Source organism: Aulonocara stuartgranti, assembly GCF_965226115.1.
Source record: "Aulonocara stuartgranti genome assembly, chromosome: 18".
Classification (NCBI taxonomy): domain Eukaryota; kingdom Metazoa; phylum Chordata; class Actinopteri; order Cichliformes; family Cichlidae; genus Aulonocara; species Aulonocara stuartgranti.
Window position 1 is genome coordinate 9,460,001 of NC_138954.1, and position 12,663 is coordinate 9,472,663.

Sequence of the window (12,663 nt, forward strand, 5' to 3'; positions counted from 1 at the left end):
GCCCTCGTCGCTCTGGTCTCCGTCCTTGTCCTGCTCTCCTGGGACTCTCAGCGTGTTGTCTCTCCCTCTGTCGCCGTCTCTTCTCTCTCTTTGCTGCTGCTGCTGTCGGATGGTCAGGGCGGTGATTCTGCAGTGCTGCGGCTTCGGAGGCACCACCGGCACGGCTTTAACTTGGTAGATCTTCGGCTGTGAGGAGACCAGCGTGCTTCCGACACCCTCTAAGGGGCCGTCACTCTTCTCACTCTCTCTTCCCTCTTTCATATCAGAGCCCACCTCTTTAAATTGGTTATCTTCACTTGGCGCAGTTTCAAGTTGCTCATCGGCTGTCTGTTTACCATCGCTCTCATTCTCTGGCTGATCTGAAAACGCTTCTGCTGTGACATGTTCCTGAGAGTCTTCCTTGCTGGCCATCTTCTCATGAGTTTCTCTCTGGGTCTCATCTTCGTTAAACTCTTGTTGCATTTCTAAACTTGTTGGCGCTCCTTCAGCCGTCTCAACTGGTTCACCGTCTATTTCTATCATACCTTCCGTCTTCTTCGCCTCCTCTTTGTCGTCTTCCACCATTTCCTTTGATCCGTGCTCTTCGTCCTGTTCATCTTTTACCAAATGTTCTTGCCCAACATCACCCTCCCTCTCAGACTGCGCCTTTTCCTCATCTTCTATCACTTCAGATACAATGTCCTCAAGTTCTTCCCAAATGTCATTGTGTGTCCCACAGATTTGGGTATCCTGCTCATTGCTACTGTCGTGTTCTCTGTCAGCTTTTCCCTCTGAGGTTTCTTCCCTCATTCTCTCGTCACTTTCCTCTATTTTCAGTACAAACTGTTCACACATGTCCTCCATTTCATTGCATATCACACCATTCTCCCCCTCCTTATTGTCTCTCTCTGTTGTACCCCCTCCATTACAGCTTCTGGTATGATTTGTTGATTCAGTTTCTTTCTGGTTCATCATTTCCTGAGATGGACAATCGCTGTGAGCAATTTCAACTACTTCCTTCACCTCCTCAACGCTCGTGCCAGCCACAGTGCTGGATTCGTCAGCGTCCTCGGTGACTGGCAGTGGAAACTCTGTACAGCAGGTTGTTGAGGATATTTCACTTTCAGTATCTTTCATAATATCCAGATGTTCCTCTGTTTCTCTGCTGCAGATAGTTAAGAGACAAAAACAGTTTAGACGCGTACAATATAAGTGAGACTTTAAGACATATTAACGTTTGTTTATAGAATTTTTTGAGCTCTAATTTTGAGCTTCTTCTTTAATATTTCTTCCTGATTTAATTAAACTTGTAGCAGTTTGTTCTTGTAGCATTTCTCAAGCTGATGACACAAAGTTTAATGTATCAAAAGAGAATTCCCCTCAGTTTGTTATGATTTTCTAATGGAGGGACGGGAAGGACATGTGGTGCTATCTGCCACACTGTACTTTTAATCTTTTTCCACCAGGGGGTGCACACAGGTTTCAGGCATTAGCCTTCAAATCATCCAAGTAGTGGCCACTGTGACCACACAACTTAACTACAGGATACTGGAAAACAAATCACCACAGCAAAACAAGAGTGAAGTGATTATAGTGTCTTTTGAAAAGTGTGCAGTTCGGTTTCTTCTCCAAAATCAGCCACAAAAACATAACTGACATGTAAACCTTTTCAAGTTTATATGTTAAGCATGCTAGCACTATTTACATCTTTCTCATTCATGTGGAATAACGTTTCTCATAAGTAAGGTCAAATAGCCTGTTCACTCTCCATTCTATTTCTGTTTGGCCTTCTCAAACTCCTGAGGGAAATATCTGGGTCATTACAGTCTAAAGGTTTCACCGGCTGACTGTTGTCTGGGTATATTCAGATTATTAGGTTGCTGGACCCAGTTGCAGAGAAAGATGAAAACAATAAGGCGAGTTTAAAATCAAAATAACGAACTGAAAGATGCTCAAACATCATATGTCAGACAGGTGGTGCAGAACCTGGTCACATTCTAATTAAACATCAAGCATTTAAGCTACAATCACACACACTGTTGTGGTTTTCTGACTCACTGTTAGTGTAAAATAACAGATAAAATAGTTGTTGTTGTGCTTTTTCTGTCTGCCAGTCAGGAAAGATTAAGACAAAAATGCACATGCATGGTAACTATAATGATAAATACTAAAATCTGAGATTGTAATCAGTTGTCACCTTTGCACGTCGTTTTCCAGCTGGTCTCCTTCCTGATGAACTTTAGTTTCCTCTTGTTTTTCTATCATCTCCTTTTCATCCAGTCCATTTTTATCTTCTCTGTCGTTCACTTCTACCTGCTCCCGCTCTCCCGTAGTTGTTTCTGTACATGCCGAATGTTCAGTTTTCAGTGACTGGCAGTCTCTTTCTTCAGAGCTCTCTATGTAATGCACAGAAACGCTATCATGAGGGGAACTTTCCTCTCCATCAGTTTCAGGTTCCAACCCAGAGATTGTGTTCAAAAAGAAATCCGGTGGAAGGCTTTTAACGAACATGCTCTCGTCTTCCTCGCTACTGTACTCGTTATCACCAATGTCATCCCCCATAGCCTCGTCTTCAGATGAAGACTCATCCGGTCCGTGGACAGGCGAGGTCATGTAAGGCAGGCTGAGGGATTTTGTGTGTCGACTGTGCAAGTCGAGACTGAGCGGTCTGTGTGGGTTTGACTCGCTGGGACTTTGAGGGCCTGGACGCAGGCGTGACTGTGGCTCTGGAGGACAAGGAGAAGTCTGAACTTGAGCCATTGATTCATACTCATCGTCTGAGTGACAAGGAGGTTCAACAGAGAACTCCTGCACCTATTGGGGAAAAAAGAGGAACCACATTAAAAAGCTTTCACAAATACAGCGTAATACTGCTCCTGTGCAAATAACCATTTTCTTCTGCAAACCTCCAACTTCTTATGTGCTAAGAAAGATTTGCAACCATAAAAAACACACCTGATAAGAGACACTGCAGTCCATATGGTCCATTCCACTGCAGTCCATTTGGTCCAGGAATTCAAAGTTGTCTTGAATGTAGCCAAACATATTCTGGTTGTCGCCTGCCACCTCTGTTGAGTTGAGAACATCAGAAGCATTGAACTCTCCATTATCTTCATGCTGAGTGTCCTCTGGCTGAAGCTCGGACGTCTCACTAACTTTCATTTCTGTCAATGAAACAACGATCATGAGTTAATGAGTTTCACGACTGAGTAAAATTCATTTGTTGCACTGTACTTGCAATAGTTTAATTCTAAGACAGCTGCAGAAAAACAAAGAGAAAAAACTAATTTCTGGGGAAAATACAAGCGTAAGATTATTGGGCTTATTTTTTGACTGATTCTCAAAATGTGCTTGGAGGAAATAAATAAAAACAAAAATGCTCAAGTATTTTAAAAGACTATAGTCAAAGGTTGGGGCAAAAAAGACTTAGAGCAGTTGAATGGATGTCATCCTTCAGATTACCCTAATGTGGTAATTTGCACAAAACACATACAGAAGTCAGATTGGCAAGTATTTGGTATTCCTGTTAAAGGGCACCATCGAAAAAGTTGAAGGTCAAACGTTTGACCCGTTTATGAAACTTAGCAGAACTGTTTGTGGAATTTTATATAAAACCACATTAAAACTCAGGGTTACATTACAAAAAGTCAACAAAGAGAAAAACCGCTAGTCCCCCTGGGAGTGTTTCCTCGATAGGTGCACCGGAGGTCTTGACTATTTGTACCAAATTTTAAAGAAATCTTTGTAGTAGCAGCTAAGACGTTTAAGTTTGAACCAGAAAATCAATAACTGATGTGCAAAACAGTTATTATTTGCAGTCCTTGTAAGAAAAAGTGGTCATTGTAATAAAAAAGTTCAAATTACCCATATATTCATCATCTTCAACATTTTGTTCAGCATTTTTGGCATCACCTTTGTTATCTTCTTCTGAGTTGGACAGGAGGCTTTTGGCTCGTTGTCTCTTAGGTTCATCTCCTTTCTCTTCTGCTCCTTTTTCCGTTTTCTCCTCAGCACCACCTGCTGCCACCGAATCCTCTGTCGTCTCCACGTCTTCTGCACTGCTTTTCTCCTTTTCACTTTTCACTTCCTCCTCCTCCTTCTTGGTTTCTTCCACATTCCATTCCATTACTCTGCTTACCTTTTTCGCTGCCTTTTCTGCTCCCGCCTTGTCACCCCCGTTTTTGTCTCTACGTTGTATGATCCTGTCAGCTCCGCCCCCTTGAAGAACCCCTAAAGCCAGGTTAGAGGTGATATGTAGTGGCACAGTAACCATGGTGGGTCCTGTGATGTGCATGGCTGCTCTCCGACCAGCTTTAGTGGATATTCCTGGAGATCTGGACTGGACAGTATCATTGCCTGCTAATCCTAAACCTTCTGGATCAAGAGCTGTGTAGGTACCCTGTACGCCTGCACCACCGCTTACTAGCCCTGTTCCCCTGCGGTAGGTCACAGCATATTCACTGGCACCTAATCCACCTGAAGATACTGGGAGCTCAGAGACAGCCTGAGGGGTGGTAGTGACAAGGGGAGACATGCTGGTGGAAGGAGGGCGCTGGCCAGGACGCCTGGTACCTAAAAATATAATGACAAATAAGTTTAGCCTAAGTGAAAGGTAAAGTTGAGTCTAAATTTTGATATTATCTGCAAACAATAATTTGAATCAACAATGAATCCTCCAAGATTGACAGAATCAAGTTTATGCATGATTATCCATGTTGAAACACCCGACTGTGCACCTTGGGCACTGACTTGATCTCAACTAATTTCACTGGGCTGGACTGAACCATGACCTCTTGACTGTATTTGTGCTTTTGGTGCTTTTTGGAGTATTTTGAGCTTATCTAATGATGTGGCTTTCTTTTTGCTTACTTGTATTTTTAAAAAAACCCACAAAAGGTCTGTGCTCCAGGTTTGACAAGTGAAAATCTAGTAAAGTATACTTTTCACCAGTGTGGCAAAATATTCTCACAGCAGTTTGTAAAATAATCGTGTTTTTCCTGTTCACAAATATCCCATTTCTATGTTCACATACTTATTCATTCTATTTGTATTTATATTAGAGGGGAGGTCTTGATGTGTTACATTTCTACCTTCTGTTTTTCAAACATGAGTTTGTGTATGTCTGATACCAACTTCATTCATGTATTTTCTGTTGTGTTTTCATTTACTCCAAACGATCTTATATGTAGGGATTTTTTCCAGGTACACAAAATCATTTCTCTTGTTTAAGTGGAGAAAAAGTCCACATTTGGAGACTTAGGGATTGGAGGTGCCAATGGGTATTTTAGGACATTTATTTTAACTGCTCTATTAAGAGTTTGTTAGAGATTTGTTAGTTCCACATGGTGTACGGTAGGTTAAATATTAACAACAGCAGTGACTCCAGACATGCTCATAAAAGTATGGCACAAGTTTGACTATCGCATGGACAAATGGCCTGCTCAAAGTGGAGCACTTTTGAACACTGTAAATTTTCAGAATCAGAATCACGTTTTTTGCAAAGCTTTTACACAAACGGGGAATTTGTCTTGGTGTCATTGATACAGAAACAGAATATGTAGTATTTACAGTATATATAATCTATATTTCTCTATATAAATACACTAAATAAGAATATATACTAAATGCCTACAGATGTTATAATATAAATTAAAAATTAAATGAAGGTTATGGGTGGGGAGGCAAAATGTAGGTAGAACATGATGTGCAAAGCGCTGTTTTGTATGTAAAACCTTAATAATATTTTAAGATTTACCGCAAGTTTCTACGTCCATTACTTTAAAAAACATAGCCTCTCCAAACTGAATGATTCATTTTGATACACTCTGTACATTAGCTTCAAATTTACGCTAGCTCTCATGGGAAAAAACGAATCAGCTGGTGTCTATAAACGTTAATGGATTTTACATTTTGTCACGAGACTGGGTTAAATTCTAGCATTTTACTTTGTGCTACTTAAGATTAATTTGCATGTGTCACTCTTTGCATTGCACTGATGCAGTCTATAAATGTTTCTAGCTAGCCATTCTTGCTAGTGGTTGTAGTTAAACCGCTAGTAAATGTGGTCACTTCTTACTTCAAAATATGACTTGTAGTCACTGCTGGTAAAGTACTCTGAGACATCAGTAAGACTAGAAAAATTAAAAGCACTATATAAATACCAGCACAGTCCAAAAACTGCAATGGGGATGGCTTAATTGCTTCAAAGCGGGACTTTACGAAATGGCATGTAAAAGTGCTTTTTTCTTCAAGACATTAGAAAACAAACTCCATTCAACTCTATTGTGTGGTGATGGTGGAAGAAGTTCCCAGTCAGCTGTTCACTATCACCAGATGCATTTAAATGAAATTTTATCTACTCGTTTTCTTCTTATACGTAAGCACTGTGAGTTCACATTTTAACAAACCTCAGAGTCTTACAGCTTAATCAAATCAAACAAATTAAATCAACATTTCAAATTCTTTATAGAAGAGTTTATATCTAAATAAATATGAAATTCACTTACTTCTTAACATTTTTACTGCATTTAATTATTTTTCTAAGTAACAAATTCATCATTTTAATGTTTCAGAAGACGATACCTTCATTTGGATAGGATGGGGAGCTGAGGGAGTCCATGCTTCTTGCAGGTCTCAGAGCAGGCCTTTCTTTCTCTGGAGCTGAAAAAATATAAAAATTATTTCTAAGATAAGTGAGATAATATATAGAGAGAAGCTGTTGGAACTGATCTATGGGAGACTTAAAACTGATGTCCAAAACAGCAGCCAGCAGCAACAGTTTTCTAAAAGTACATTAATAAAATGTGCCAAAATACAAACAAATTATATTTACATTTTTAAATATTAATATTTAAAAATATGTGAGTTTGAATGTCATTTTAAATGTTGCTATTTCCTAAAAGTGAGAAGAAATTAGAAAACAAACCAAAGAGAATAAAGTTGTCAACACGCAAACCTGTTTATGGAAAAGGAGAAATTAACTTAGTAGGAATAAATGATGTGACTCATTTCTATGTGAAGGTTTTGTACCTTTGGTTGAAGGTTTGTGTTTTCGCCGTGGATCCGGGAATCGTCCTCCAATGTTAAAGATGGACATCCACTTCCTGCCTTTAAGGGATCCTTTCCTCCTGAGGCGAGCAAGACACGCACATTTGCAAGAAGTTTATATGACAAGAAATGTTATTTTCTAACATACAAGCATCACTTGTTCATTCACCTGATACTCTAAAAAGTGTAAGCGACTAAGATTTTGTGTATAACGGACAGTAATGGTGACCCAGATAAAGAAATGGTTTACTCACTTGTCTGTGCCTTCAATGATGGCATGGTAAGGTCTTATGGGAAGTGGACCATCTCCTGGACTGATGTTCCCATAGCTACAAGCTGGGGTGGGAACAGGCCGGAATAAACATTCCTCCGTGTTGGGGAATGCTGATGGGGATGGGAGGGACTTCCTTCTCTCGTTTGATATGTCTGAAGAGGTCAGAGGAAAGATTTTAAGCTGTGGTACATAAGTTTATCGCCTTTCTCTGCACGTGAGTGTCTGTGGATGCACATCTGTGTTCTGACCTGCATCGGGAAACAGCTGAGGGACGTGTGTGAGAATGAACTCCACCACGATGGACTGGACCCTGACCTCCATGAAGGCCGCAGTGCCATTGAATCCTGTCGCTTCAATGTCTTTAGACCTTTTCATACAGATTGATAGATTGGTTTACTGATTGATTATCACAACTGCAAGACATGACTATGTGCTAAAGGAGAAGAAGGAATGGATGAAAACAACAGAAGAACAAAGTGAAGCAGAAAAGGAACAAGGAACAGGTAAGCAAAGGCAGCGGTGCACTATACAAGGTTATTGAATCGCATACAATATAAATTAAAATTACAGTAACTTTCAGCAGTTTATATATATAGTATTTTCCCTCAGAATGAAAGCAGGTAGTGTATCCCTCAGTTCACAAGAGCACATATCTGAGACACACTGATTTTTCATTAACACACCTGAGCAGGTTGGGGGCCCAGACAATGGCCAGGTTCCTGGAGTGCATGTTGGTTTCTGACGAATACGAGGCCATTCTGACAAGATGACGCATGAGAAACTCCAGAGTCCTGTAGGACACACATGATACATGATCAGCTTTTAAATCTGCAGCCTTGTTAGAAACAGTATTATTTTACACATCAACCACATAATAATCAGTATTATCATCTGTAAATGTGGGATTAATGGTGGTTTTCGTAAAGGAAATACTGTTATTGGTCAGTTCTTTACTTTTTAATTGGTAACTGTACTGGACTTTTGGACTGTGTGATCCAACTAAGTGAAGTATTTCAGCCATGTTGAACTGTAATGAGAGCCCAGGGTAGACCCAGGGCTCTCTTGGCTGGCTTTGGAATGCCTTGCATGCCCCTGGAGGACGAGGTGGTTAGGGAGAGAAGAGTGTCGGCATCTGTGCTTATGTTTCTACCCCACGATAATAGATGGATGATGGCGGACCAAAACCGTGCAGTTAGGTTCTGGTCTGCCAGTTCAGCCCATTTATATGTAATTAAGCAGCTTCACGGGGTCCAGTGTTATTATCTGTAAATGTACAGTTTTGTAATATTTTCCTACATGTCTTCCTTGTGGCAGTGAACTAAAATCTACATATAGAAGAATTTACTAAAGCCTACTAATCTCTGGTGAAGTAATAAAATTGAGCTGATCTGTTGTGATAGTTACTGGAGAGAAATAAAAGGAGATGCCCTCTGCTTGTGTGCAGAAATATAGGTTATTATATAGTAAAAGTGGCTGTCATTGGGATGCAGAGGGTTGTACCTGTAATGAGGTGCTGGTAGCTCTTTCAGGACATCACCGATCTTTACTAGCCTCTCCTCCTCTAGCTGGATGGCCACAGCTTCCTGTTAGGATATGTGTTATTTTCTGTTTTCATGCCTGTAGACCAGTCAAGGATTTTATTTTGTTTTTTTCGCATGTCTGAGATACTCACAGCAAATTTGTCATACAGCTGATATGTGAGCAGAGGGTTGGGCAGCTCTCTGAAATAAGCTTTACACAAAGAGCTGACACAGTGGATGTCCTGCAGGTACAAATCCTTGTTCAGTTCAGGATTACCATCACTCTCAAACTCACCCCTGTTTTGAATGATAATAACATAATCGAATATCCATTAAAATATATGTGGATTATATTGTTTATTTACAGGTAAAGGTTGACCACACACAGACATTTTACCTGAGTTTCTGGATATTGGATGACACTCCAGACAACCTGTAGATCCCATCAACAATCCCATGATGCTCCACAAACTCACTGCAGCATCGCAGCACCAGTGGAACTGTGAAAGAAGACTCAAATGAATAACCTGGATATTGGCCTAATAAAAGCATGGAACATGTTCAATCTGTCATCTTTAGATACAAATATTTAGATGAAACTTTATTAATCCCTCGGGTTGCTTCCTAAGGGAAATTCTGGAAATTCGGTACATATACAGTCAATAAGTCTATCAAATCTATAATTTTATAACTAAAGCATACTGATGACTTTTGACTATGAAAATTTGCCCGGTTTCAATTGGTCCACGGATCTTATTGATAATGATCCTCTGACATCTAGAGGTTCATGCAGAGCATCAGGCATATGACTCAAAGACTCCTCGATCAAAACCTATGAAAGACTGTTGTAATGAATATAATTTCCAGGGTTAAAAACCTTTTTAAAAACTTATTTTAGGGTCAAAGTCACCACACCATTTATACTATATATATAAAACTTATATTGTGGTAGTTGAACAGGTTATTTTTAAGTACATTTCTGTAATACTGAGATTTGACAAATACAAACATGAAACTGATTTCAGCCACAGCTTTGTTGTTGTTTTGTCTTTGCTTATTGATAGTGAGAAAAATTAGCATACCAAACTATGACTGTGAACACAGCAAATATTCTGTCTGCTTAAAATAGTTATGTTTCCTTTGTCATTGTTGACATGTGGGCATTTAGCTTGAAGCACAGAAGTGCCAAAGACTACATGGATCCCTGAGAGGAATATTTCTGTTCTAAGGGTCACGGTTAAGTTGGCCAGGTGCACAGCAGATACCTTCCTCGTCCTTTCATCCCATTTATTGACATTATGTCCGATATTTTTTTGTTTATTTCATGTAAGTGGAAACATTACTGACAAGAAATGTGTTGCATCCCTGCTAAAATCTTAAAATACCAGAAAATAAAACAGAAGCTGAAGTGCAAAAATCATTGTTTCTCCAGTTATAGTACCACAAAAAAGTGTTTGCCCCCATCTGATTTCTTAGTTTGTTGCATATTTGTCACAGTTATATTTTATATGTTTCAGATTATCTAACATATTCTAATATTAGACAAAGACAACCTGAATAAATACAAAATGCAGCTTTTAAATTGTAATTTCATTGTTCAATTGTCCCCTAAGCCTCATAATTGGCTTTGCCACCCTTGGCAACAACAACTGCAATGAACATTTGTGATCACTGCAATGAGTTTTTCACTTTGCTCTGGAGGAATTTTGGCTCACTCATGTTTGCAGGATGAATTAATAAAGCCACACTGGAGGGTTTTCAAGCATGAATGGCCAGTTTAAGGTCATGCTAAAGAATATTTCACTATGACACTCCAACACCATTATTTTGGAGTTTTTTAAACCAATCAGAGGTGGACTTGCTGGTGTTTTGGATCACTGTCCTTCTTTTCAGCTCAACTCTGTTTGAGGTTTAGGGCATGAACTGTTGGCCAGACGTTCTCCTTGAGCATTTCTGGTAAAGAGATGGTTCCATCAGTTACAGAAAGTCGTGCTGAAGCAGCAAAGCAGCCCCAGACCATCACACTATGCCCACTTATGACTGCTGGTCTGATGTTCTTCCAAAAAAGTCAACCTTTGTCTCATCAGTGCCAGAATACTTTCCCAAAAGTCTTTACCTTTTTTTTTTTTACTTACCCCCAAAGTAATTTGCCCTGCGATGTCCCACGCTTTGCCCACAATGAGTCAGTCGGGGTCACATTATAAAATGATTAAGACTTTTTCAAATGTTTGACTCAGCCTGGTGTGGTTTGACAAGCAAAGTCATAATCTGAACGTTGGCCTTCACGACTTGCCTATGCTTTTAAAAAAAGCATAGGCAAGCACTTTACTGCAGAGTGAGATGCTAAAGAGTTGAGAAACATGAGAAATATCCCATGAAATGTGCTTAATAGCAGGTTGCTTCAGTTTAGTAACACTTCTATGACATGTTTCATTTACATGGTATAAACGGTACTTCTGCTGATGTCTGACACCCATGTGTAAATGATTTATCTCTGCAGGATTGTGTTTAATGCAATGAAGAAAACTATGACAAGTGGAGAAAACAACAATAAGAGCAGGACATGTTTTCTAGTCAGGGTTGCTCACTTACCCTCTTGACCAGAGGTATTTAGATGCTCCAACAGATCACATCCAAACACCTTCTCTTTGTTGCCCCCTTTTCTTCGAACTCTCCTCATCTCTTCCTGTCTTCTCTTTTCACCTCACATTCAGACTGGTCCCCTCTACCCTGCTGGTGACGGTCAGGTTCACTGACTGTCTGTTCTGGATGCGTTGACCAAAATGGTTAAAGTGACGATGACTCTGATAAAACGTTGCACATTTCAGAGGTTTGACTGTGCTGCTGTTGCTTCTGTTTCCTTTGCTTCAGTGCATGTTGTTAGGTGCAGCTTGTTTCCTCTGTGAGCTGCGCTGCATTGGGGCTGTCACGTAAAATCGAGCGTTAGGACATACTTTGTTGTGTCTTCCTCCCTGCAAAAGCAGAAATGATAACGGTTTCGTTGTGGATATAGCAGTTTCACGTTTTAACAATGAACAATCTCACAGTTAAAATCAAACAAACTGCACTGAACGCTCGCCTTGCATATGACGCCTTCACTTCCCCCTGATGCACTCAATTTATTTTCGAATGAAAGGCCACACCCTTGCATCTGTACTTCTCGTATTCACTGAAAAGAGCCCCTGAACGTTTCGCTCCAATCATGCTATAAGGTTTCTCTGAGGTGGTGGACCAACTTAAGCTTCTAATCTCCGCTCCTGCCTGAGGACTACGCTCACTACAGAGCCCGGTCTGTCCTCCCTGCCCTCATGTCAGGGCCATCGCGGCCCTGTTCTCATTTCAGCGGAAGTCGAGCACTGAACATATAGATTCACAGAGACGTTCAAACTCTCTCCCCACTCTCTCCATCTTCCTGACACCTGCCGCTACTCTCCTATCATCCACCACCCTCCCAATCGGTCCACGTTTTTGGAAAGACTTTAAATGTGAGGAAACAAACAAATTAAAAAGCGAACACAAGTGTTCCTACCTTCACTCTGCATCGGCACACAAGTAGCAGCATAAAACGATGACGCAACAAACCACTAAACTTCCCCTGTTTAACTTCCTGAGTGTCTCTCCTTCTCTTGTGCTTTCTCTCTGTATTTGGCCCTCTGTTTCTCCGCCTCTGCTGAGTAGGGAAATCAGTTCATAGTATCTGTACAGTTCATCTATTTCCCTCACATGCGCTGCATTTGTCTCTCTGTGGGCCGACCTCCATCACCCTGACTGAAATAAGTAGATCTGAACGTACCTTAAAGATGAGGGATGAAATCTGATTACATTTTCTTCCATTTTAACAGT

At 40.4% G+C, this 12,663-nt stretch overlaps 1 protein-coding gene across 4 annotated transcripts in view; it reads right to left on the reverse strand.

The window, feature by feature from the left end:
* The window catches only part of LOC309693268 (uncharacterized protein), a 13,307-nt gene extending 852 nt beyond the window's left edge, over positions 1–12,455 (reverse strand). Inside the window, exons 1-14 of one of the 4 annotated variants that reach the window (XM_082512332.1) lie at positions 12,350–12,455; positions 11,413–11,792; positions 9,218–9,320; positions 8,973–9,117; positions 8,801–8,883; positions 7,984–8,091; positions 7,549–7,667; positions 7,281–7,452; positions 7,009–7,106; positions 6,562–6,639; positions 3,892–4,551; positions 2,935–3,047; positions 2,177–2,793; positions 1–1,144 (exon numbers count right to left, since the gene is read on the reverse strand). The exon at positions 1–1,144 is cut by the window's left edge and continues 852 nt beyond it. In XM_082512332.1, coding sequence (XP_082368458.1) covers positions 1–1,144; positions 2,177–2,793; positions 2,935–3,047; positions 3,892–4,551; positions 6,562–6,639; positions 7,009–7,106; positions 7,281–7,452; positions 7,549–7,667; positions 7,984–8,091; positions 8,801–8,883; positions 8,973–9,117; positions 9,218–9,320; positions 11,413–11,500 — 3,528 coding nt within the window. In that variant the 5' untranslated portion in view covers positions 11,501–11,792; positions 12,350–12,455. Of the gene's footprint in view, positions 1,145–2,176; positions 2,794–2,934; positions 3,144–3,843; positions 4,552–6,561; positions 6,640–7,008; positions 7,107–7,280; positions 7,453–7,548; positions 7,668–7,983; positions 8,092–8,800; positions 8,884–8,972; positions 9,118–9,217; positions 9,321–11,412; positions 11,793–12,349 lie in introns of all 4 variants that reach the window. The other 3 variants (XM_082512330.1, XM_082512331.1, XM_082512329.1) reach the window with 3 other exon arrangements.
* Positions 12,456–12,663: the final 208 nt, after the last annotated feature.